This window comes from Bos taurus, chromosome 12 (genome assembly GCF_002263795.3).
Source record: "Bos taurus isolate L1 Dominette 01449 registration number 42190680 breed Hereford chromosome 12, ARS-UCD2.0, whole genome shotgun sequence".
In the NCBI taxonomy this organism is placed as follows: domain Eukaryota; kingdom Metazoa; phylum Chordata; class Mammalia; order Artiodactyla; family Bovidae; genus Bos; species Bos taurus.
In genome coordinates this window covers 71,302,604-71,328,917 of record NC_037339.1, presented here as the reverse complement: position 1 = coordinate 71,328,917, position 26,314 = coordinate 71,302,604, and the positions used below count along the sequence as shown (strand labels likewise).

At 41.2% G+C, this 26,314-nt stretch overlaps 2 protein-coding genes across 2 annotated transcripts in view; one reads left to right on the top strand and one right to left on the bottom strand.

Annotated features, from left to right (window-relative positions):
- Nucleotides 1–26,314, bottom strand: part of LOC100337053 (ATP-binding cassette sub-family C member 4) — a 1,051,816-nt gene that overhangs the window by 514,781 nt on the left and 510,721 nt on the right. The gene's annotated exons all lie outside the window — the stretch shown is intronic.
- The window catches only part of LOC107131273 (ATP-binding cassette sub-family C member 4), a 123,552-nt gene that overhangs the window by 60,240 nt on the left and 36,998 nt on the right, over nt 1–26,314 (top strand). Inside the window, 6 exon segments of the mRNA XM_059892296.1 lie at nt 6,670–6,789; nt 7,942–8,052; nt 11,427–11,527; nt 13,152–13,343; nt 24,628–24,741; nt 24,743–24,787. Of these exon segments, the coding sequence (XP_059748279.1) occupies nt 6,670–6,789; nt 7,942–8,052; nt 11,427–11,527; nt 13,152–13,343; nt 24,628–24,741; nt 24,743–24,787 (683 nt within the window).

Sequence of the window (26,314 nt, the reverse complement as noted above, 5' to 3'; positions counted from 1 at the left end):
TCCAGGTGTTTCTTGACTTCCTACTTTTGCATTCCAGTCCCCTATAATGAAAAGGACATCTTTTTGGGGTGTTAGTTCTAAAAGGACTTGTAGGTCTTCATAGAACCGTTCAACTTCAGCTTCTTCAGTGTTACTGGTTGGGGCATAGACTTGGATTACTGTGATATTGAATGGTTTGCCTTGGAAACGAACAGAGATCATTCTGTCATTTTTGAGATTGCATCCAAGTACTGCATTTCAAACCTTTTTGTTGACCATGATGGTTACTCTATTTCTTCTGAGGGATTCCTGCCCTCAGTAGTAGATATAATGGTCATCTGAGTTAAATTCATCCATTCCAGTCTATTTTAGTTCTCTGATTCCTAGAATGTCGATGTTGACTCTTGCCATCTCTTGTTTGACCACTTCTAATTTGACTTGATTCATGGACCTGACATTCCAGGTTCCTATGCAGTATTGGTCTTACAGCATCAGACCTTGCTTCGATCACCAGTCACATCTACAACTGGGTATTTTTTTTGCTTTGGCTCTATCCCTTCATTCTTTCTGGAGTTATTTCTCCACTGATCTCCAGTAGCATATTGGGCACCTACTGACCTGGGAAGTTCCTCTTTCAGTATCCTATCACTTTGCCTTTTTATACTGTTCATGGGGTTCTCAAGGTAAGAATACTGAAGTGGTTTGCCATTCCCTTCTCCAGTGGACCACATTCTGTCAGACCACATTCATGTCTCCACCATGACCTGCCCATCTTGGGTGGCCCAACAGGCTTGGCTTAGTTTCATTGAGTTAGACAAGGCTGTGGTCCTAGTGTGATTAGATTGACTAGTATTCTGTGATTATGGTTTCAGTGTGTCTGCCCTCTGATGCCCTGTAGCAACACCTACCATCTTACTTGGGTTTCTCTTACCTTGGACGTGGGGTATCTCTTCATGGCTGCTCCAGCAAAGCGCAGCCACTGCTGCTTACCTTGAACAAGGGGTATCTCCTCACCACTGCCCCTTCTGACCTTGAACATGGACTAGCTCCTCTAGGACCTCCTGCACCCTGTGCAGCCACCACTCCTTGTAGGTGGGATTGCTCCTCCTGGCCACAGCCCCTGGCCTCAGCATGGGGTAGGTCCTCCTGGCTGCCACCGCTGGCCTCGGACGTGGGGTAGGTCCTCCCTGCTACCGCCCCTAACCTCGGACACTGGGTAGCTCCTCTCGGCCGCTGCCCCTGACCTCGGACGTGGGGTAGCTCCTCTCGGTCATTCCTGCGCCATCTCAGCCTGGCACTCTTGGCTGCTGCCCCTGACGTTGGATGTGGGGTAACTCCTCTTGGCCACCTCCCCTTGGGCATGGGGTCCTCCCAGATTCTGCCCCTGACCTCGGACGTGGGGTAGCTCCTCTCAGCTGCGCTAAGTGCGCTGGTCACAGCCGTCTGCGCTAAAAGAGACACTGCAGCTGTGAATAAAAGCCCAGCCTTGGGAATAAGGGGCTTCCAAAGAGTTGGACATGGCTGAGAGACTGAACTGAACTGAACTAGGTGGTGCTGGTGGTTAAGCACCTGCCTTCCAGTGCAGGAGACATAAGAGATACAGGTTCAATCCCTCGGGTGGGAGGATCCCCTGGAGAAGGAAATGGCAACCCACTCCAGTATTCTTGCCTGGAGAATCCCATGGATAGAGGAGACTTGTGGGCAGCAGTCCATAGGGTTGCAAAGAGTCAGACATGACTATAATGACTTAATACACAGGTACAGACTTGGGAATAAAACAGAGTTGGGTCTGACATCTGCTCTACCACTTAGGTAGGTTAATTTACTTAATCTTACTTAAGTGAGTGTTCTTAATCCCTCAGTTTCTGGGGTTCCTATGAGAATTTCTTGAGTTTGACACTTATAAAGTACTTGCAGGCCACTGCCAAAGACACCAGACCTTGAACAAGAAGAAATAAGAAAATATTAACAGTGATGTGATCACTCACCTAGAACCAGACATCCTGGAGTGTGAAGTCAAATGGATCTTAGGAAACATCACTACAAACAAAGCTAGTACAGGTGATCAAATTCCAGCTGAGCTATTTCAAATCCTAAAAGATGCTGTTAGTTTGCTGCAAACTCAATATGCCAGCAAATTTGGAAAACTCAGCAGTTGCCAAGGGACTGGAAAAGTCAGTTTTCATTCCAATCTCAGAGAAAGGCAATACCAGAGAATGTTCAAACTACTGCACAATTGCACTCATTTCTATGCTAGTAAGGTAATGTTCAAAACCCTTAAGGTAGGCTTCAACAGAACATGAACCAAGAACTACCCAGATGTGCAAGCTTGATTTAGAAAAGGCAGAGGAGCCAGAGCTCAAATTGCCAACATCCGTTGGATCATAGATAAGCAAAGGAATTCCAGAAAAGAATCTATTTCTGCTTCATTGACTACATGGAAGACTTTGGCTATGTGTATCACAACTGGAAAATTCTTGAAGAGATGGGAACACCAGACCACCATACCTACCTCCTGAGAAACCAGCATGCAAGACAAGAAACAACAGTAAGAACTGGACATGGAACAACAGACTGGTTCCAAAAAGGAAAAAGAGTACTTCAAGTCTGTACATTGTCACCCTGCTTATTTAACTTATATGTAGAGTACCTCATGTGAAATGCCAGGCTGGATGAATCACAAGCTGGAATCAAAATTGCTGGGAGAAATATCAACAACCTCAGATATACAGGTGATACCACTTGAATGGCACAAAGCAAATAACTAAAGAATCTCTTGATGAAGGTGAAAGAGGAGGGTGAAAAAAACTGGTTTTAAAGCTCAGCATTCAAAAAACTAGATCATGGCATCCAATCCCATCCCATGATGGCAAATATATGGGGAAAAAGCAGAAACGGTTACACACTTTATTTTCTTGGGCTCTAAAATCACTGTGGATGTTGACCACAGTCATGAAATTAAAAGATACTTGCCCTTGGAAGAAAAACTGAAAAACCTAGACAGCATATTACAAAGCAGAGATATCACTTTGCTGACAGTGGTCTGTGTAGTCAAAGGTATGGTTTGTCCAGTAGTCATGTATGGATGTAAAAGTTGGACCATAAAGAAGGTTGAGCGCAAAAGAATTGATGCTTTTGAACTTTGGTGCTGGAGAAGACTCTTGAGAGTCCCTTGGACAGCAAGGAGATCAAACCAGTCAATCATAAAGGAAATCAGTCCTGAATATTCATTGGAAGGACTGATGCTGAAACTGAAATTCCAATACTTTGGCTACCTGATCTGAAAAGCCAACTCATTGGATAAGACCCTGATGCTGGGAAAGGTTGAGGGCAGGAGGAGAAGGGAACGACAGAGGATAAAATATTTAGATAGTATTACTGACTCAATGGACATGAATTTGAGCAAACTCTGGGAGACAGTGCAGGACAGGGAAGCCTGGCATGCTGTAGTTCATTTGGTCGCAAAGAGTCAGACACGACTTAGGGACTGAACAACAATGACTAGCAGGTCTCACGGAACATGAATGATAACCTGCAGGGAGGCTGTCAGCCCAGGGTCCTTGCATGCAATTCCTTCCCTCCCCCTGCCAGGGAAGTTGTCCTGGCCTTGTGAGGTTTGTTCCCAAGTGTCCTCAGGGTTGTGGAAAATGTAGCTGTCAGTCACATGAAATGTAAAGATACACGTGTCTGTGACTGCTGAGTGATTCCATGTCTGTTACATATCTGCTTCAGGATAGTGAGCTCATTGTTTGTGGGGAAAAGAATGTTACATTGGGCAACATAATACCAGAGCCTTGACATCCCCTCTTCCCCTGTACAAATTAATTGTCTTTGCAGACCCTCCAGTTCACTCATCCTGGCATCCTGCTCAGCCCTAAGTGGGGTTTGAAAGAAACAGGATGGCTTTTCACAGGTGTGCGTTCCCTCTGGCCCACTGAAACTCTTGGGCATGAGGTGAGGTAGGTGGTGGGATGTTTGGTTCCCTGGTGTTCAAGGCTGAGATGACACCTGGTTTCTAAAGTCGACCCTGGCCACCATCCCTGCTGGAGAGAATCAGCTGCAGCTTTGATCTCCCAACAGGGAAGCAGGTGAGGGAGGCCACACTGAAGAGTTCATTCCAGGACTCTCCCTGGGTGAACAGTCACATCTGCTTCCTGCTCAGAAGTCTTGTCTGTGATGAGTAGTGTTGATGTCACCACATTTGCTGTGAAAATGGGAGCCTGATTCTTGTGAGTTTTCTGTGCTCTCTGGAGCTGCAGCCTTGGCATCCTTCTGACAGGGTGATGGCCCCGGAATTCACCTGCGTCATCCCTCTGAGAACCCTGGTTCCAGACTGAGTTCTGGGGTTGGATTGGGACACCTGCCGGGGTGCAGAAAAGGACTGAACAGAGCTCCCAGATTCTCTTATTTGAAGCATGAGCTCGGTCTGTGTTTGTGTTGCTCTTAAAAGGGCAAAGTTATAGGAAGCTAAAATAAAATGTTATTCAACTTAGTGAAGACAGAGAGCCGTGTGGATGCTGAAACGAGAACACAGGCATGCAACTGGATGACCAAAGGCAAAGCACCACTGAATCACTTTCAGCTTTTTGCCTGAACAACGTACAAAGGGGAAATGTATGATCATGTTCAGTTTCACAGAAGGTTTTTCCTTTAAGTCAGTGTCACAGGTGGGGCACTAATAGTTATGGTTCCTGGTCAAACACCCCCAGGTGGAAAGAGCCCCAGGGTCCAGTGGATGGTCAGCTGGCCTCCAGCCCAAGCTGTCCACCCCCAGCCAGGGGTTCCTACCCTCTCTGAGCTCCAGTGTCTCACAGGAGGAAGCCTGCTCCTTCCTTGCTGGTAGAATGGAGGACACTAAGCATAAGAGCAGGTTCTGTGTCTTTGCCCCCTTGTATCCCAGCGCACCCCCACCCTGCAGCGCCCATGTGCACATTGCTACTGATTACACTGTCACCAGACAGATGTTCGGATGGTAGGCTAAGGAGTCAGGCCCTGAAAATAATTTGGAGTTCTCCCCCTTGACTTTTTTCCCTTTCATTTAATAAAATCTCCATAGCTGCCTGCAAGATAAGTGATCTTAACTTCTTCTAAACACCCAGGTTTTACTAATAGCTCTTCTCAGGAGATGCACAGGTAACAAGGTGGTGCCGATATTTCCTGCTGATACAACACAAGTTATCACTCGTCCCGGACAGAGGCCACAGTGTCACAGTCTGCCACTGACACAGCAAGTTACAGCCTTTTTCATGGTAGAGAATGAGAACCGTAAGCGGTCCTCCCTGCCCTGCAGCCTACAGCTCACCTGTTCCCTGATGGGCAGGAGCCTGACCCTGGTGCTTGTGGTCAGTGTGCTCTTAGAGAAGATGGCAGGAAACAATGACCAGTCATGTGACACCAGACCCAAAACTCACATGAAATCATTCAAAAGAGAGTGGACACTAAGGCCACTGTCAGATTCTAAAAAGGTGATGTGAATGTCATATGTCACAGTGACCTCCAAACACCAGGACAGGTATCCAGCAGGGAAGTTATAAAAACATCCATCAGGTTCCCAGAGCAGAAGTCGATACTATTCAAAGGCTCCTCATCTGCTGGGTCCTGTGGGCACAAGGGTGGTGCAGCACTGGGTGCTCCATGACCCGCACAGAGGCTCCTGGCGCAGGTGCAGGGAGAGGCTCAGGACGGGGGAGGCATCAGACTCCACTCCCCTTACTCGTCTCACCCTGTCCTGGGTCTGGGTCTGGTCTAGGGTGGGGGATGTACTGACTCTATCCCAGCCTTTAGGCTACTCATCTAAGGTGGAGATGGCACACAGGTAGCTCATCAAAATTCAGTGTGGTGAGGACTCTAATGAATTAAATTTTGGAATGCCACTGACTCATAAATTAGTGAATAATTACTCAATGATGAAAAAGGATGAAATACTACAATTTTCAGCAACATGGACGCAAAGAATATTATTCTTAGTAAAGTAATTCAGAGAAAAACAAATATGATACGTCATCACTTATACGTGGAATCTAAAAAGTAAAAGACTATATACAAAACAGAAATAGACTCAGAGATACAGAAAACAACTTATGGTTACCAAAGGGGACTGGAAGGGAGGAATGAATTGGGAATATGGGATTAACAGATAAACAGTACCATGTAAAAATAGGTAAGCAACAAGGATTGGCTGTAAAGCCCAAGGAATTTTATTCAGTATCTTGTAATAACCTATAATGGAATATAATAAGAAAAAATAAGTGACTCACTGTACTGTATACCTGAAACTAACATATTGTTGTAAATCAACTGTCCTTCAATATGTTTTAAAAAACATTGTGAACAATTTCCACATGGAGAGATGCCAGAAGAATTTGGAGGGAGGCATGTTTGAGAGGACCTTGATGAGTTAAGAGTTCTTTTACCTAAATCTAGCTTCAATTTGAATTTGGTCAAAGGTGAGTTCAACGAGAATATTTAATTTCCAGGTTGTTAGAGTGAAGGTTGGCGTGAACAGGAGTTTGAGGGTCACATGGAGGATCCTTTCCAAAAGGGGCAGCTTCCTTCCCCAGGCGGCCCTCCAGGAAGCCCTGGGTGTGCCCTTTGTCGGGACGTGTGACCACAGAGCCCGGGAGGCAGTGGGTTTCCTCATGTCCAGCCTCCCTGACTTTCTCTGTCGTGTGTCTGTCTCTGCTTCCCCAGCACAGAGTCCAGTGTTTTCTCACTTAGCATCTTCTCTCCGGGGACTTGGGACCATCCGGGCGTACAAAGCTGAACACAAGTTTCAGAAACTGTTCGACACATACCAGGATTTGCACTCAGGTCTGTCAGTTTCTGGAGATGATTTCAAAGTATGAGGTCTGCTGCCTTCTGAGGCCTGATCTTCTTCTCAGGTGGCCTGGCTACTCTGTGCCACCCCTCATCCCCCTCTGCACACCTGCCTCCTTCACCCCTTCCTCTCAGCATCCCTCTGTGTGCCCCTCTTCCCCATCACCCCCTGCTTTTCTCCCCCGCCTTGTTTGTGTTGTCCTTCATCCTTCCATCACTGTGCTCTGTGGTTTTCTCTCTCTTTAGGGCAGGAGTTAAGAAACCTTTTTCTTTTTTTTAATAAACATCCAGATAGAATATATTGTAGGCTTTTTGTACTATACTGTCTCTATTGCAGATACTTACCTTTGGTGTTATAGCACAAAGACAGACAAAGATAATATGTCAGCAAATAGCTAGGGCTGTGTTCCAATAAAACTTTACAGAACCAGGTGGTGGCTGTTCCTGGCCCACAGGCTTTAGTTTATTGACTCTCCTTTCAGAGTATACAGGGTGGCAAATGTGACTGAGGAATATAATTTTCTGATTTGCCACCCACTTGATCATACTTTGTATCAATGAATTATTTTATAGGAAGAAATTTCAGAATTTCCACTAAGTCTGCAAAATTTTGAGCTATCTCTAAAATCTTTATTCTGTTTGAAGATAATGACTGCATTTTAAAAACCGCATGCAGATCTTGTTAGCTGATGGTCCTTTAGATATTAGCTCCTAAAAGTAGACACATGTAGGGTCATGTAATGAGTGCAGAAGGTGCTGGAAACAGTGTGAGCTGTGTTGTCTGCTATCAGAGAGCTGGGAACAGTTGACATGTGAGAGGGTGACCTTCATGTTGAGGTCCAGCACTGCCGGAAATGTGCGGATTAGACTTTTTTCCCTCTTTTTCCTTGTGATTGTACTTCTGTTGATAACCAGTGAGTTGAAGTTTTCAGTGCATGCTTCTCACAAAGCCACTGGACTGATTCTATATGTGCTATATGTTGTCTTTGTCAGAACCTAGCTTTCTGGAATCTTCAGTTTCCTTGAATGTGTAACTTTGCTGTCCTACCTTGTGTAAATGCCTAACTAAACAAAATGCTCTCCTTCTTTAGAAGCAGCTAACATGGTTTTTATGTTTACTCATTATATTATGGTTCACAAATCCAGAGGCTTGTTTCCTGCTTTTGACGATGTCCCAACAGCTCGCTATGTATCTGGATGTCATCTGTGCCATCTTTGTCACTGTTGTTGCCTTTGCGGCCCTGATTCTGGCAGATAGTAAGTAAAAATCTGAATATTTATGGAATGCTTACAGTTTATAGCTTCAGATTCTAATGAATTGTATTAAAGTGTTTGTAGCATGTGACTCCACAGTGTGGTCCATGTGAAGTTATTTACATCTTGATAACTTTTATCTTTTTTTCCATTTATTTATTTACAGTAGATCCTTCTTGAGACCTTTAAAAAAAGATTTATTGGTGTTTATTTGCTTTACAATGTTGTATTAGTTTCTAATGTACAGCCAAGTGAATCTGTTACTGTGTGCTCAGTCTCTAAGCCATGTCAGCTCTTTGAAACTCCATGGACATAGCCTGCTAGGCTCCTCTGTCCCTGGGATTTTCCAGACAAGAATGCTGGAGTGGGTTGCAATTTCCTTTAGGGGATCTTCTGGACCCAGAGATCAAGCCTGTGTCTTCGGCATTAGCAGGCAGATTCTTTACCACTGAGCCACATGGAAACCCAAATCTGTTATATTTATATCCCCCTTTTTTGGATTCTTTTTTTCTACCTCATGAACATTGGGCTGCATGCATATTTTTAGTAATTTTATTTTAAAGAATACTTCAAATAAATTGCCCTATTGGAAAGAACTTTTCTTTTTGGCTTTAGGAATCTTCAGGAACAAAGACCAGGTATGAACCTGCCTGTTCCAGCTGACCTGTGGTGCCTTGGGTGCCTGCTTTGACTCACTTGGGCCATTCTTTTATTTTTATTTTTAAAATATTTTATAGGGGTATAGTTGATTTTTACTGTTATCTTAGTGTACAGCACTTCATGTGTACAGCAAAGTGAATCTGCTATACATATACCTACTGTTTTTTAGATTCTTTTCCCTGTAAGTCATTACAGAGTTCACTGTACTTTATAGTAGGTCTTTATTAGTTATCTCCTTTATATATAGTAGTGTGTATGTGTCAGTCTTCCAAATTATCCCTTCCTTCCCTTACCCTTTGGATTTTCTGCATCTGTAAGTAGATTAGTTCATTTCTAGCCTTTTGTTGGATTCTACATATAGGCAATATCATATGCTATTTGTCTTTCTCTGAATCTGACTTATGACAGTCTCTAGGTTCATCCATGTTGCTGCAGACGGCATTATTTCTTTCTTTTTATGTCTGAGTAATAGTCCATTGTGTATATATACCACCTCTTCTTTATCCATTCCTCTCTTGGTGGACATTTATGTCCAAATTCTATGTTCTGGCTATTGTAAATAGTGCTGCAATGAACATTGGGGGAATTATGGTTTTCTCTGGATATTTACCCAGAAGTGAGATTGCTGGATCATATGGTAGTTCTATTTTAGTTTTTAAAGGAACCTCTGTATTGTTCTCAATATGGGCTATACCAGTTAACATTCCCACTAACAGTGTAGGAGGTTTCCCTTTTCTCCACATCCTCTCCAACATTTATTGTTTGTAGGCTTTTTGATGATGGTCATTTTGACTGGTGTGAGGTGATACCTCATTGTAGTTTTGATTTGCATTTCTCTAATAATTAGAGATGTTGAGTGTCTTTTAATGTGCTTTTTTGGTCATTTTTATGTCTTCTTTGAAGAATGTCATTTTTGATCTTCTGCCCATTTTTTGATTGGGTTATTTGTTTTGATATTGAACCATGGTCTGTGTATGTATTGGAGAATAATTCCTAGTTAGTCATTTTATCTGCAAATATTTTCCTCCATATTATGGGTTGTCTTTTCATTTTATTTATGGTTTCCTTTGCTGTATAAAAGCATTTAAGTTTAATTATGTCATATTTGTTAATTTTTTATTTTATTTTCACTACTTTCAGAGGTGGATCAAAAAGTTATGACTTCAGTTTATGTCACAGAGTGTTCTATCTATTTTCATCTGAGAATTTTATAGTGTCTAGTCTTACATTTATGTCTGTAATCCATTTTGAGTTTATTTTTGTGTATGGTGTTAGGGAGTGTTTTAATTTCGCTCTTTTACAAGTAGTTGTCCAGTTTTGCCAGCATCACGTATCGAAGAGACTGTCTTTTCTCCACTGTATATTCTTGCCTCCTTTGTCATAGATTAGGTGACATAGGAGCATGGGCTTATTTCTGTACTTTCAATCCTATTCCATTGATCTATATTTCTGTTTCTTGTGCCAGTAGCATAGGAGCTACTGATTCTTTTGATTACTGAAGCTTTGTAGTATAGTTTTAAGACTGAGAGCCTGATTACCTCAGCTTTGTTTTCCTTTCTCAAGATTGCCTTGGCTATTCATCGTCTTTTGTGTTGCCATGCAAATTGTAAAATTTTTTGTTCTTATTCTGTAAAAAATGTCATTGGTTATTTGATAGGGATTACATTGAATCTATAGATTGCTTTGGATAGTTTCTTTGTATATTTATTTGCTGTAGGTCCTTGTTGAGACCTTTTATCTTTTCATCTTTCTTTGAAGGGATTGAGGTCTACACAGCTGTAGCAGCATGACATTCTGAACATTCCAGGTAGTGTCCTGTAGTTGGGAGGGGAGAATCAAGTTTTCTATTAAACTTTTTCCACAAATGAGAGTTTAGGTTTTAGCTTTAGGTCTACTCGGATCTCTTAGTTATAGGTAATGGTACATTGGGGTGAGAAGGATTCTCTGTAGCAAAGATCAATATCCTCACTGCTGTATGCATACAAGATGAGCAGGTGTGGGTATCTGTGGCATGAACTCACCATCCCTAACTATTCATAGTAGTAACTCTGAATCATAGTCTTTAATAATGAAACATGAGAGTAATACTTTAGATTTAAAAGCATTGGCTCCTAGAATTGCCTTGTTTTTGTGATTTCAACTGCAGCTACATTGGACATAGAAAGTGAGATTACATAATGATAATTGAAGCCATAATGATGAAAGTCTGAATAATGACATGATCCTCACCCATATAATACTGTCAACTGTATGTCAATCCAGTTAGGATTAATAAAATCACCAGTTGGGATTAATAAAATCACCTTTCTAATTCTTTCTAAATCCATAGTGTTTTTTTCACTGTATTATGGTCCCAATCAATAGACAGTAATATTATGAATAATATTACATGCAAATGATTAAAATGCCATAAAGAAGTCTTCTCACTACTATATATTAATATAAAATAGATAACTATTAAGGACCTACTATATAGCACAGGGAACTCTACTCAATACTCTGTAATGGCCTATATGGGAAAACAATTTTAGAATGAATAGATTTTATGTATATATGTGGCTAATTCACTTTACTGTACACCTGAAACTAACACAACTTTGTAAATCAAATATGCTCCAATAAAAATTATAAAAATAAAAGAGTCTTCTTCATAAAGTGACAGAACTAGGTGAGGGGGTGGAGAAGGAAACTGACTGTTCCTCTTCTTCCTCATTTAGCTTTGAATCCAGGGGACGTTGGCCTGGTCCTGTCTCTAATCATCACATTTACGGGGATGTTCCAGTGGTGTATCAGGCAAAGTACCGAAGTTGAGAATATGGTGATGTTTATCTTTCCATTCTTAGTCTTTTCAAGTCTCCTTGCTGTTAAATGGAATAAAAGCAATTCTAATGTAAAATAATAAAACTATTTTTTATATCATTGTTAACAGAGGGATTTCTTTTTATTCTTCTCCATCTGCTTAATGTTAAATAAAATATATACATCTTTTTCTTAGTTTTGTGTGCTTCATGTCAACAGGTTTTATAGTCACAAACTGTCCTCAAGTATAATAAATGTCTTTGCAGGAGGGAGTTCAGGTAATCCTGCAGAGAATATGAGCTAATTTCTTAGCAGCTTGTTTATCTTTGTTTCTTAAGGGGTAATTCCTCATTTTTAGTTAAAAAAAAAAGTATTCAGTACTCTGAGGTTTGTTTATTTAATTAATAGCTTCCTCTGCCTTTCCCCCAACCCATTTTGTCATTTATCCTTGTATGTGTTGAGCACCTAAAATTGCTGGAAGCCCTTCTTTCTGGTAGGATAAGCTGTTTCTCAAAATGTGCTCTCCAAGGTGTGGAGTTACAGTTGTTTAAGAGGCCTTAATCAATATGTAAATTATACACTTTCTCTAAATATTTGCACCTTCTCCTAAAGGGAGAAAAACAATAAAAATGAAGTCTTTTTTTTTTTTTTGAATAAATATTTATTTTTTATTTTTTATTTTTTTTTTATTCTTCCAATTTTATTTTATTTTTAAACTTTACATAATTGTATTAGTTTTGCCAAATATCAAAATGAATCCACCACAGGTATACATGTGTTCCCCATCCCGAACCCTCCTCCCTCCTCCCTCCCCATACCATCCGTCTGGGCCGTCCCAGTGCACAGCCCAAGCATTCCAAGCATTCATGCATCGAACCTGGACTGGCAACTCGTTTCTTACATGATATTTACATGTTTCATTGCCATTCTCCACATCTTCCCACCCTCTCCCTCTCCCACAGAGTCCATAAGACTGTTCTATACATCAGTGTCTCTTTTGCTGTCTCGTACACCGGGTTATTGTTACCATCTTTCTAAATTCCATATATATGCGTTAGTATACTGTATTAAAAATGAAGTCTTTTAATTTTGGTCTTCTAACAGAGGAGAACCTGACTAATTATTAAAATGTTGGTTGATGACCATCCAGTCCTGCTCATCTGTAACACATGGCCCTTCTGTAACCACAGTTTACTAGTTGGTGTCCATAAGTGTTCTTTTCTTTGAGAAATTCTCTTTTTTAAATTTTTTTAAAAAAATTTATAGTCACAAACTATCAAACCTGTTGACATGGAGCACACAAAACTGAGAAAAATATGTATATATTTTATTTAACATTAAGCAGATGTGAAAGGTAGAGTGATAAAATCTTAAACAATCATTTCTCTAATTCTTTTAGCTTTAATATAAAGTTGAAGGAAGTAGTTGTAAGTAAAAGGGTTGAAGATGAATAAATTTGCAAATCACCCAAGGCCCCATAAGACTCCTACTTCTGTCCTTTGTGGATGCTGAGACCTGAGATATTCTATACCATATAAAGGCAAATGTGAAGATATAAAAGCAGAAGGTTTCACTTGCAATCTCTAAAATTCATAAGCAAGACTGTCTGACACTTAACTCTTGTGATGTCATATGCATTTCAGATGATTTCAGTACAAAGGGGGATTGAATATACAGACCTTGAAAAAGAAGCACCCTGGGAACTTGAGTATCGTCCACCACCATCCTGGCCTCATGAAGGAAGGATTTACATTACTTATGTTAATTTCAAGTACAGCCTGGATGGGCCTCTGGTATTGAAGAACCTGGACACGCTCATTGACCCAAGAGAAAAGGTTAGTTTAAGCCATTTGCCTCTTTATTTATTTATTTTTTTTAAGTGTTAACATTTTATCTTGTTTATTGAGGTAAAATATACATAAAATTTACCGTTCTAACTATTTTTAAATGTACTTCAGTGGCATTAAGTATATTCACATTGTTCTACAACCATCACCACTATCCATCTCCAGAACTTTTTAATTTAGAAATCTTTTTTTTTTTTTACTTTACAATATTGTATTGGTTTTGCCATACATCAACATGCATCTGCCATGGGAAGCTTGGGGCTGGTGCACTGGGATGACTCATTTGCCTTTTTAAAATCCAGCTGAAGATTTAGCACCACATCTGCTCTTGGCTTCCTTGTCAGTGTGTCAGGGGGACTCTGTTCCTAATGGATGCAGATTAGATCAGTGACATCATAGGTGAATCTTTCTTGGAAACTGACTATGAAATTGGGATACCAGTGATTTTTTCCCTGTGGAGTGAGCCCCCTCATGGTGGTAGATGGGTCCTTGGCTCCAGGGCTCAATCTTAACCTGACCCAGGACACTCTACAGGACACCTGATTATTCATACTAAGTCTGGGAAGTCAGCCGTGGCTCCCTGCCACTAACTGTCCAATATCCCCTGCCTTTCCTCCTTTCCGTTTTTTCTTCTTTGTATTTCTGATATCTCCTCCTGCTCCCATGGTGCCCTCTGGTGGCCGCCTCCTCCTCCCTCCATTAGGCCTTCCCGTAGACTTGTCCTCCATTCACCGACACTGAACTGCCATTGCCCTGCCCCACCCCGCAGACTGCTTCTTTCTGAAGCACAGATCTGACTTTTGCTGGCCTGGGTGAGCTGCTGGTAGAACCACAGCACAGCCCAAAGCCCATTCCAGTAGAGGCTGTGGGGTGAGTTCGTAGCCACTAGAGAAAAGCCAGAATCATGACTCAGTCACGGGTGAGGCACCAGAGCCCCAGATGGAGATAGGGCCCAGAGACTTGCTCAGAGTCAAAAGCAAATTGAAGGGAGCAGGGAAGATTCACATTGGAAATGGCAGAGAGGCTAGTAACCTGCACTTGCTGGCGTCCATGTCTGCTGGTGATGTTCCTTTCACGCTCAGATTGGGAACCTCAACTGGGGCCAGGGCAGGCTCCTGAAGAAGAGACTAAACCAGAACAGACAAGGTGGTAGGAAGCCCTTGCCCCATCTGCCTCTACAGCCAGGATGTCTCCTGATTTACACACACCCCTGCACTCGGGTTGTGTGTAGGTTCTCCCAAAGCTATGTCCTCCCAGCTTCCAGTGTACACTATGTCCCTCAACCTGAGAGACCCGTCCCCTCCATCTTCTGGATGGTGAAAGTCTCCTCATTTTCTGCTGCTGCTAAGTCGCTTCAGTCGTGTCCAACCCTGTGCGACCCCATAGACGGCATCTCACCAGGCTCCCCCGTCCCTGGGATTCTCCAGGAAAGAACATTGGAGTGGGTTGCCATTTCCTTCTCCAACACATGAAAGTGAAAAGTGAAAGTGAAGTCGCTCAGTCGTGTCCGACTCTTAGCGACCCCATGGACTGCAGCCTACCAGGCTCCTCCGCCCATGGGATTTTCCAGGCAAGAGTACTGGAGTGGGGTGACATTGCCTTCTCCGCCTCATTTTCTGAGGCATCTCTAATGCGTCTTAGAGACTCTCAATTCTTCCTCAGTGTCTTATATTTTCTTTTAACATAGCATTTACTATGTGGTCATAGTGGACCACCTGTGGTCATAGCAGGCAAAAGTTGGAAGGAACTAAATCCTTACAATGAAATATTATTCAGCCTTAAAAATGAAGAAAAGTCTGGCCTATGGATAAAACTTGAGGACATCTTGCTAAATGAAATAAACCAGACACAAAAGAAATGAAAACTCTGATTCCATTCATGTGAGTTTCCTAGAGCAGTCAAATTCAAAAAGACAGGAAGTAGGATGGTGGTCTCCAGGGACTGTGGGAGGGGAGATGGGGAGTTGTTTGTCTAAAGGGTATAGTATATCAGTTTTATGAGGCAAAAAAATAAATTCTCAAGCTTGGTTGCACAATAATGTGAATGTACTGAAAACCAAACTGTCCAATAAAATGGTTAAGTAGTTAAATCTTATGTTATGTGAATTTTATCATAATTAAATTAAAAGATAGCACCTGTGACATGCTTTGTAATTTGAGTCTGTATGTCACAGTACCTTGAAACTTTTTAAAATCAGGAAGCATCTTATTTTCATCTATGTTCCCTAGCAAGTGGCATTCTTCAGAGCACAGAGAGAGTACTGAGTGATTGCTGGATGACAGGGTGAGTAATACACAGGTGTGAGCAACCAGGAACCAACACACACAGAGAAGACAACTCTGTAAATAACCAAAAGAACTGCTCTTTAAAACTCTTACCACCCCAGACCCATATAGTGGAATGGAGCTGTAATTTAATGAATGGTAGCTTTGTAACATGAAAATGAAAAAATAAATATTCAACTTAATCCCCAAATGCTGCCCAGGGAGCAGCTTCAGTCAGTCACAGGGCAAAAGCTGGTCCTAATTATTTCCAGTTCCACTGTAGGTCAGGAAGAAGGTGAACTGCCTTATCAGGAAAACATTCACCACAGCTTTTGATACAATTTTGTCCCTGAGAGCTCTGAGGGCAATGTTTGTTTACTCTCAGGCAATGAGTCTGTCAGATTTTCCATTGTAAATGTAATTCTGTTAACTTACATAAGAAACTCTGTAGTACAACTTAGGGACATAAGAGATTCTTATTCTTCTTTCTTAAACCCTGGAAATCATAGGATTATTGAGATTCTAAAATGTTTGAGGGCAAATTAAATTTGGAGACTGAATTAATAACTGCAGCAACTTGACACAGTATCGCCATTAGTTTCATTTCTGTGTGGGGAGATGAAACCCGGGCAGCATGTTCATGAAGCCATTTCACTCCACCTGTGTACATCCCAGGTTTCCTCTCCTGCTCACAGGTCCCCACCCCTGTCACTCCAGGACACCCCCTTTGGCGTTGGATTTGATTGAGAGAAGCTGCTGTGGGAGAAGGAAATGGCAACCCACTCCAGTGTTCTGGCCTGGAGAATCCCAGGGACGGGGGAGCCTGGTGGGCTGCCATCTATGGGGTCGCACAGAGTCAGACACGACTGAAGTGACTTAGCAGCAGCAGCAGCAGCCGTGGGTGGGGAGGAGACATGGGAGTGAACCAGCTCAGCAGAAGGGGGGCTTTATTCTCTTTCCCTCGTTTCCTCTGCTGTCACGATTCCTGGAAGTTACCATCAATAGGAAAGTGTAGTAGGTACTATGCGGGACTTTAATCCATAGAAGAAATGACAAGTGAAAATAAAGAACCAGGACTTCCCTGGTGGTGCAGTGGAGAAGAATCGACCTTTCAATGCAGGGGACACTGGTTCAATCCTTGATCTGAACTGAGAAGATTTCACATGCCGCAGAGCAACTGAGCCTGTGCGCCACAACTGCTGAGTCCACGTACCACAACTACTGAGCCTACATGCCACAACTACTAAAGCTTGTGCTCAGCAACAAAAGCAGCCACCTCAGTGAGAAGTCCGTTCACTGCAACAAGGAGTAGCTTCCACTCATCACAACTGGAGACAGCCTGCCCAAAGCAACCATGACCCAGCACAGCCAAAAACTAAAAAAAAAAAAAAAAATCAGCTTGAGGTAAATAGCATACTAGGCTTCCTGGTTAGATTCTGAACATGGGCTGCATTTTTCATTTAGATGATTTTGTGGTTTATTTGATCATTTTAGAGAGTCCTGGGCCATATTAAAGCATTTTCCATCTCTTGAGGTAGATTGATTTGTTTGTTTTTGCTCACGGCTCTTCCTTGGGTAATACATTTTTACAGATGCTTACTAGACCTTTCTATAATGTGCAAAAATATTAGTTTTCTATATTTTCTCTTTTTTATGTAATGTTTTCTTGTAAACCCCTCCCTTCACTCTCAGCTTGTCCTTCTTCCCCTGCTGGCTTCCTCATTCCTTGTGACTCAGACTGTGGTGCCAGAGCAGCAGCACCTGCATCTCCTGGAGCTTCTTAGAAATGCAGGGTCTCAGGCCCATTCAGATCACTTTCTCAGCATTGCAGGACCTCCTAGTAAAGTCCTTTCTCTCCCATGGGCAGGGTTCGATAACTGATAGCATGTGATTTCCAAGAAATGTCCTTTGACAGTTTGAAACTGAGCTCATGAATCACCCAAACCCCTATTGTGACTGAGCAGGAGGCACTAGAAAGCTCTGTACCACTTACCCTACAGATTTACTTACGTTTATATTCTATAAATCGGGTCTTCTACAGTATAATCTAATTCTGTGATTTTACTGCATTTATTTGCATCTTTCCATGGAGTCTGTCTTCATCGTGGGCCATTTTCATCCTGCTGTCTGTCCTTCTCCACAGCAGCCTTCTGTGGGGACAGGAGGAATTTCCCACAGGCTCAGCCCTGCCTGGAACTGGAGTCAGAGACTGCTGAGCAAGGTAGTCAGAGATTGCTGAGTGTATGCATGGCTCTTTCACCACCTGATGGGATGAAATATGAATCTTGCTCCTTAAGCAGGGCACGAGGTCTGTTTGGTCTGTTCCCCAGGCACCATGTGCCCCACTCAGCTGCAGGTTTCTCTCAGCCCGGCTGTGGGTGCCGGTTCTTCCTGCTGACAGCTGGCCCACCTGACCTCAGGCACGCTCTTGCTCCCACTCACCATGAACATGCCTGTGTCTACATCATGCTTTAACTCTCTGGCTATAGGATCTCTATGTTAGGCCTGTGCCTTTAACTGCAGCTACACTGACTTCTCCCCAGTTTCTCTGTTCTGGCTACACAGAGAGACATGATAAGGTGCCAGGCCATCAGCAGATGGAGAAAAGCCCGAGGATGTGGATTTGAGTCCCATCCTGTGACTTATGGGTTCTGACATTTCAGGCAGACTAATTAATCTAACTAAACCTCAATCTTTTCTTTTTCAAAATGGAAGCAATAGGATGTAACCTGTAGGGTTGTTGTACAACTTAAACAAGATAAGACATGTAAAACACCCAGCATAGGGATCAGAGTAATTGCTTGGATAAAGATGGCCATCATTTCATTGGGTATTAAATGACCATAACCACTTATACCCAAGTTGTCTATCCCATGAGAAAAGAGGTGTTGGCCATTTGAAGTATCTATAGCTGTAGGATCCATCTGTTGTGTTTCTCTGTCTGGTTTATCATATACCTAAATAACACAGTAATAGATTTTCCATAAATTTGTCTGGCTTGATTTAAAAATCTCAGTTCCCAATGGAAGCTTCTTTTTCTCAGGACACCATAGGTAATACAAATGAGTCAAATCCAATACAGATTCTGCTGTCAACATGTACAGTTCATCTGAAGAAACAAGAAAATGACTATATTAGCTTTGTAAGCTAGAAAGAGGTCATAATTTTTTAGAGGTTTTCACAAAAATAACATAACAGTTTTTTTTTTTTTTTTTACAAAAACGACATAACATCTGTTAGGGTTGGGACAAGCCCACATGATGGGACAGGGAGAGTATTTCCAAGGATTTAGGCATGTGAGACAGACTTAGTGATGTGTGGTTAGGGTTTCAGCTGGTGGAGATGCATTCAGCAGAAATGCATGTGAAAGTTCTTTAGGAGGTGGAGTCAACATAAGCAAAAGCATGATGCCCTGATCCAGTGAATGAAGAACGAGGCACCTGCAGAGAATTCAGGAAAATCAGCTACCAGGTGTGCAGCAGAAATTTACATGTTCAACCCTGACAACTCCCGAGTCACCCCAAGGAAGCCAACTTGTGCACATGAAGGATGGAGAGGTCAGTGGGAACAGTTTTGTAGAAGAAACATCCTAGGGTGGAGTGATGGGCACGGAGCCTGTGGCCTTTGGGAGTTTAATCTGAGAAGTGAGAGCCTGAGGACCAGAGTGGGCAGATGCAGGAGGTGGGGAGCCTGGAGCTGTTGTGCCTCCAAGGAAAATGTCCCGGAAAAGTGATTCCCCTTTTTGGAATCAAACTGATGTCGATTAAAACAAAGATATAATACTTGGGTTTGTGAATGTGCAAGGAATTGAGTGGGAGTAGAAAATGGTATCGTATTTCTGGAGAGTAGGTTAACAGCTTAACAGTTTCCTCTGAAAATGTTCACACTTGATTCTCAGTAGTTCCACATTTGAGAATTTATCTGAAGGAAATCCTTGAGAGTATTTGCAAAAAAGAAGATTTAGCTTCAAGGATATTTAGCAGAGTTATTTATAATAACAAATTATTGAAAACTGCCTAAATATCCAGAAGTAGGGGGTTTGTTAATTGATCACATATACTGTAATATTTTGTAGCCATTAAAATAAATATTCTTATGAAATACTAAATGAAAACACATAACAATATGTTCATATTAATCCCATTTTGTTTATATATGGGAACATGTGTCTTTAAGAACACATACAGAAGTCTAGAAAGTAAAAATGTCATCTTGAAAATGTTTTTTTCAGAGTGCTGAGTATAGCTATTATTTATTTTTCAAATTTATACTGATTATGATTAAGGATCATAATCATAAAACATATTTTTTATAAATCATAAAGTTTGTTTTAATTTGTTTTTTAAAAGGTAATGCAGCCTGGCACTCCAGTGCTGACTGTGGCTCTTAAAATGAGGAACTGAGTCATAAAACACTGCAAAGGTAGAGTCTTCAGGGCTTGGCACCATGCTGGACTCAGGGAAGTGAGGTGGACAGTTCAGCCCCTGAGGCTGGGAATGAAGTCATGAGAGTAACGTGGGAAAGAGGAGGAATGGGTTGCTTTGTGTAGGGCATTGGGTGTTGATTATGTTGAGTTTGGTGTGTGCAGAGAAATCCAGGTGCAAATGTGTAACAAGTTGATATCATCAGAGACAAACCTGGTTGGAAAAATAGAAAGTGGCCATTTCAAAGCAAATAAAATAAGATTTTCTCCAAGTGTCTTCATAATTTTATTTATTTATTTTTGTCTGAGCTGAGTCTTTGTTTCTGCTCGGGCTTTTCTCTAGTTGCAGTGAACGGGGACTCCTCTAGTTGTGTGCCTGAGCTTCTCATTGTGGTGGCCTCTCCTGTTACAAAGCACAGTCTGTAGGGTGTGAGGGCTTCAGTAGTTGTGGCTCAGTAGTTTTGGTTCCTGTGTTGTAGAGCACAGGCTCAATAGTTGTGGCACACGGGCTTAGTTGCTCTGTGGCATGTGGGATTCTCCTGGATGAGGGATTGCACACATGTCTCCTGTACTGGCAGGTGGATTCTTTACCACTGAGCCACCAGGGAAGCCCTCCAAGTGTCTTTAGATTGAATAATGTGAGCTTACTGATACTAGTGACCCTCTCCACGGGCAATTGGTAAAACCCTTTGGTTACCCAGAAAAGACATTCAGACTATAGTTTTGATGACTGAATGGCAGGATAGCCAGAGCCAGATTTTCTTTGAGTTGTCTTTTTCTTTTTGGGGGGGCCTGTGGCCACGCAGCATGTGGGATCTTAGTTCTCTGATGAGGGATTGAATTCACACCTCCTACAGAGGAAGTACAGGATCTTAACCACTGGACTGCCACGGAAGTCCCCCCGTTTTTTTTTGTTTTTGTTTTTCTTTTATTCTTCTCACTGGAGTATGGAGTTCACAGACCTGTGGTTATGAGCAGTCCTCGGTGCTCCTACATATCTCAGTCCATTTACCCAAAGTCTACAAATGTTCCTGTTTGTACAGATGGATCGGTTTCAGTGGAGCTGATAACATGGGAACAAACACACATTCTCACAGATACAGTTCTCACTTGTGTCCTGATATGTGTTGATTTGTGTATGAGAACACCCAGAAATATAGGCACATCTGTTTTATTGTGCCTCACAGATAATGCATTTTTTAAACAAATTGTACATTTATGGCAACACTGTATCAAGCAAGTATATTGGCACCATTTTTCCTACAGCATTTGCTAACTTCATGTATCTGTGTCACATTTTTGTAATTCTCGCAATATTGTGAACTGTTTCATTATTATTATATTTGTTATTCTGATCTGTGATCAGTGTATTTTAATGTTAAAGGCTCAGGTGATGGTTAGCATTCTTTTAGCAATAAACTATTGAAAATTAAGGTTGTACATCATTTTAATATATAATGCTACTGTACACAGTAGACTACAATATAGTATAAACATCAATTTATTTGAACAGAGAAACAAAAAATTCATATAACTTTATTTTGTGATTTTCACATGATTGAGGTTGTCTGAAACCAAATCCAAAATATCTTCGAGTTCTGCCTGTACACACATATGAGCCACATATGTACACACTACAACCTGTTTGTGTGCAGAGAATGTATTATACAGATTAGGGTTTAAAATAAGGTAAAAAAATGTCCTGAGAAACCTGTATTCAGGTCAAGAAACAAGAGTTAGAACTGGACATGGAACAAAAGACTGGTTAAAAATTGGAAAAAGAGTACGTCAAGGCTGTATATTGTTATCCTGCTTATTCAACTTATATGCAAAGTACATCATGTGAAATGCTGGGCTGGATGAAGCTCAAGCTGGAATCAAGACTGCTGTGAAAAATATCAATAAACTCAGTTATGCAGATGACACCAACCTTATGGCAGAAAGTGAAAAAGAACTAAAGACTAAAAGTGAAAGCGGAGAGTGAAAAAGTTGGCTTAAAACTCAACATTCAATAAACAACAATCATGGCATCCAATCCCATCACTTTGTGACAAATAGATGGGGAAACAATGGAAACATTGACAGACTTTATTTTCTTGGTCTCCAGAATCCCTGTGGTCGGTGATTGCAGCTATAAAATTAAGACGCTTGCTCCTTGGAAGAAAAGTCTATGAGAAACCTAGACAGTGTACTAAAAAGCAGAGACATTACTTTGCCAACAAAAGTCCATATAATCAAAGCTATGGTTTTTGCAGTAGTTGTGTATGGATGTGAGTGTTGGAATGTAAGGAAGGCTGAGCACCAAATAACTGATGCTTTTGAAATGTGGTGTTGAAGAAGACTCTTCAGAGTCCCTTGAACAGCAAGGCGATCAAACCAGTAAATCCTAAAGGAAATCAATCCTGAATATTTATTGGAAAAACATGCTGAAGCTGAAGCTCCAGTACTTTGGCTATCTGATGAGAAGAGCCAATTCATTGGGAAAGACCCTGTTGGGAAAGATTGAAGGCAGGAGGAGAAGGGGATGACAGAGGATTAAGATGGTTGGGTGGCATCACTGACTCAATGGACATGAGTTTGAGCAAGCTCAGGGAGATGATGAAGAACAGGGAGGCCTGGTGTGCTGCAGTCCATGGGGTTGCAAAGAGTTGGACGTGACTGAGCGACTAAACAACAACAACAAATTATCTTATAGACATTGTATTATCTTCGTAAGATAATAAAATTAGCTAAACCTGCTTTTTCTTATGTTTAATTTCTTTAAAGGTAAATTCTGCTTTGAAATGCCATGATTGATTTGACAGACTAAGATGTGACACTTTAGAGATTCAAATCAGAAAATATGATTCAATTCAGAAAATATGAAAATTTCCAAGAATTCTGATTATATTGCTCAGAAAGATTTAGTTGTTCCATTTAAAGCTGAGTTTTAAAATTTTACTGTTTTACAAATGATCAAAAGCATGTCTTATACTGTCATCAATTCCAGATTCTAAATAGAGATGAAATCATCTCTTGGGAAGCTTCCTTCAGGGAATTTGCAGTTGGGCTTCCCTGGTGGCTCAGATGGTGAAGAATCTGCCTGCAAGGCAGGAGACCCGAGTTCCATCCCTGGGTCAGGAAAATCCCCTGGAGTAGGAAATGGCAACCCACTGTACTATTCTTGCTTTGAGAATTCCATGGACAGAGGAGCCTGGCGGGCTACATTCCATGGTGTTGCAAAGAGCTGGACAAGACTGAGTGGCTAATACTTTCTTTTACTTTCAAACTCATTGGTAAAAAAGGCCAGTTTCTACATACATATTTGAATGCAGTTTTATTCCTTACCAGCATTTAACCTGCACTGTATAGATTCTTTCACTTTATTGTTAGTCATTTAATTTCTCTCTGCTTTAGTATTAATAAATAGACTGACACGACATGTATTTTTTATTTTTCCAAAATTCAATTGTAAGTATTAAGTTTTTAATAAACTGCCTTTTGTGCTGCTCTGATGAAAGGTCCCATGTAAATATAAAATTTTCTTTGTGTTGTTTTTAATCTCATTATGTGCATTTTGTCTATTTTATATTTTAAGTTGTTTCAAGATAGAATGTAATTAAGATATTTAATATCAGGAAGTGATTTCATTTTTATACCAAAGAATAACTCCTCTTAAAAGATCCCCGAGAAAGTGAGTAGTTGTGTATAACACTTATGACTTGCTGACATCTCTGTACAATTACCCATGTAATTCTCAAAGTCAGATTACCCAGGCAGTAGGAATAAACCTAATTTAAAAACTGACTTCCTATGCGCCACTTAGGAGACTGCTGTTTTTTCACGGCCAGCAGATTTTTTTTAAGTTATCTTCTTGCTTTATTTATGAATGTTAATTACACACATACATATACATGTATACACATACACCACACACAAAATATGTCTCCCCCTTTTAGCCTACCACATAATGGATACTATGTGATAATCACAGAAAACAAACAATTTTTAGCATATTAAGCATTCCTTCAGGGAAATCTGACTTCCCTGGTGGTTCAGATGGTAAAGCGTCTGCCTACAATGCAGGAGACCTGGGTTCGATCCCTGGGTTGGGAAGATCCTCTGGAGAAGGAAATGGCAACCCACTCCAGTAGTCTTGCCTGGAAAATCCCATGGAGGAGCCTAGTAGGTTATAGTCCATGGGGTCACAAAGAGTTGGACACGACTGAGCAACTTCACTTTCAGGGAAATCTGAATAAAACTACATAAATAAATAAAACTGTAAGAAGGCATAAAATCACTCATGTTTATATTACATATGCTTGGGTTGATGGTGGTCTCAGGGAGGGGCACTTGTAAATATCTGCCATTTTTGGTTGCCACAATTTGGGGGTTGCATCTGGTATCTAGTGGGTAGAGTTCATTGCTGCTGTCAAACATCTTACAATATGCAAGACAGTCCCCAGACCCCCCAACAATGAATTATCTGGACCCAAATGTCACCAGGACCATGCTTGAGAAACTATAGACTACACTTTACATATAATAGAACTTTGAAAATTCGTTTTCAACAATCAGGGTTTAATTGCTCTGGGTCTCTTTACAGCGTGGCATTGTGGGAAGAACAGGAGCTGGAAAAAGTTCCCTCATCACTGCTCTTTTTAGATTGTCAGAACCTGAAGAACCTGACATTTGGATTGATGGGATCTGGACAACCAAACATTGGACTTCATGATTTAAGGAAGAAAATGTCAGTTGCACCTCAGGTATGCACATCAGAGCATTCTCACATGTTCTTTTAATAAAGTATATAAGTTTCATTGCTTTTAGTTTGATTTTTATTTTCAAGTTACATGAAAGTGAAAGGTTGTTGTTGAATCACAAGAAGACACCGGGATTCTTGGCCCCCGGAGGAGAAGGATTCAATCCGGGGCCAGAGATGAGGCTTGATCGCTCAGAGCTTTTGTGTAAGAAAGTTTTATTAAAGTATACAGGAGACAGAGAAAGCTTCTGACATAGGCATCAGAAGGGGGCAGAAAGAGTACCCGCTTGCTAGTGTTAGCAATGAAATTATATACTCTCCAATGAATCCAAAGAATGTCTGGAGGTTGTAAAGACCTCAGCAGACCTATTCCCATAATTTACATTTTAAGATAACAGAAGGTTTAATCCAAAGACTGTCCTTAGGCAGGATACATTATTGTTATATAATCCTAAGGAATGTGGAGAAAGAAAAAAGTTTGTCCTTTCTTCCTCCTTGAGAATTCCAGACCCCTCTCTCCTTGGGGACCCCTAGACTGCCTATCAACCTGCCTAGGAAATGACTCTCTCAAAAGGGTTGATCCTTTTTTTCCCAATAGAGCACATTTTTTAGCATCAGGTATTTTCAACAGACATTTTCATCGGATACCATGTTTTGTTTCTTTGTTCGTTTATTAGCTTTGTGTGCATGTGATTTAATAACTTACTGAGATAGATTTCTGGACTCAGTCTTCCTCAGTTGCCACAATTTTATCCACTGATAACCACATAATTCTGAGAATAAAAGGTTAAATGGTTTGTCTAGTGCTGGAGAGGTTCCTATAGGGAAACATGACTTTTAAGTGTTTTACAGATGGAATTTTGCTGTGGGAGATGAGGACATCTTTTCAAAGGTGATTATCTCCTTGGAGGACTTTTATGTGAACTCACCGGGATTCTTGGCCCCCGGAGGAGAAGAATTCAATCCGGAGCCAGAGACGAGGCTTGATCGCTCAGAGCTTTTGTGTAGTAAAGTTTTATTAAAGTATAAAGGAGATAGAGAAAGCTTCTGACATAGGCATCAGAAGGGGGCAGAAAGAGTACCCCCCTGCTAGTCTTCAGCTAGATGTTATATAGTCACTAGCAGTCTGTTAATTAAATAAAGGAATGTCTTAAAATTCAGAATGGCACCAGGCCCCTCACCCATAAGATGTATTTTGGGATAAATGGTTTATCCTGGGCCATAAAATGATTAACTTGAATCTTGAAGAAGGGCAGACCACCATACATATAGTTTCATTTACATAGATTAGGGGAACAATATCCATACTGGTTTGTCAAGTAGGTTCTGGGCCAAGAGGCGGAACCGACTTGGAGACAGAGTTTGGGGTAAAGGCATAGTACATTAGCATAGCTTAAGACAAACATTTCCATAAGAAAAAGGCATTTTGAGCTTTGAGAATTACAGGGTATGTAGATGCTGGGGAGACTTTGACAATTTATCCATTAATAAATAATTTTCACCAGGGAGGCAGTATAGAATATAGAACTGA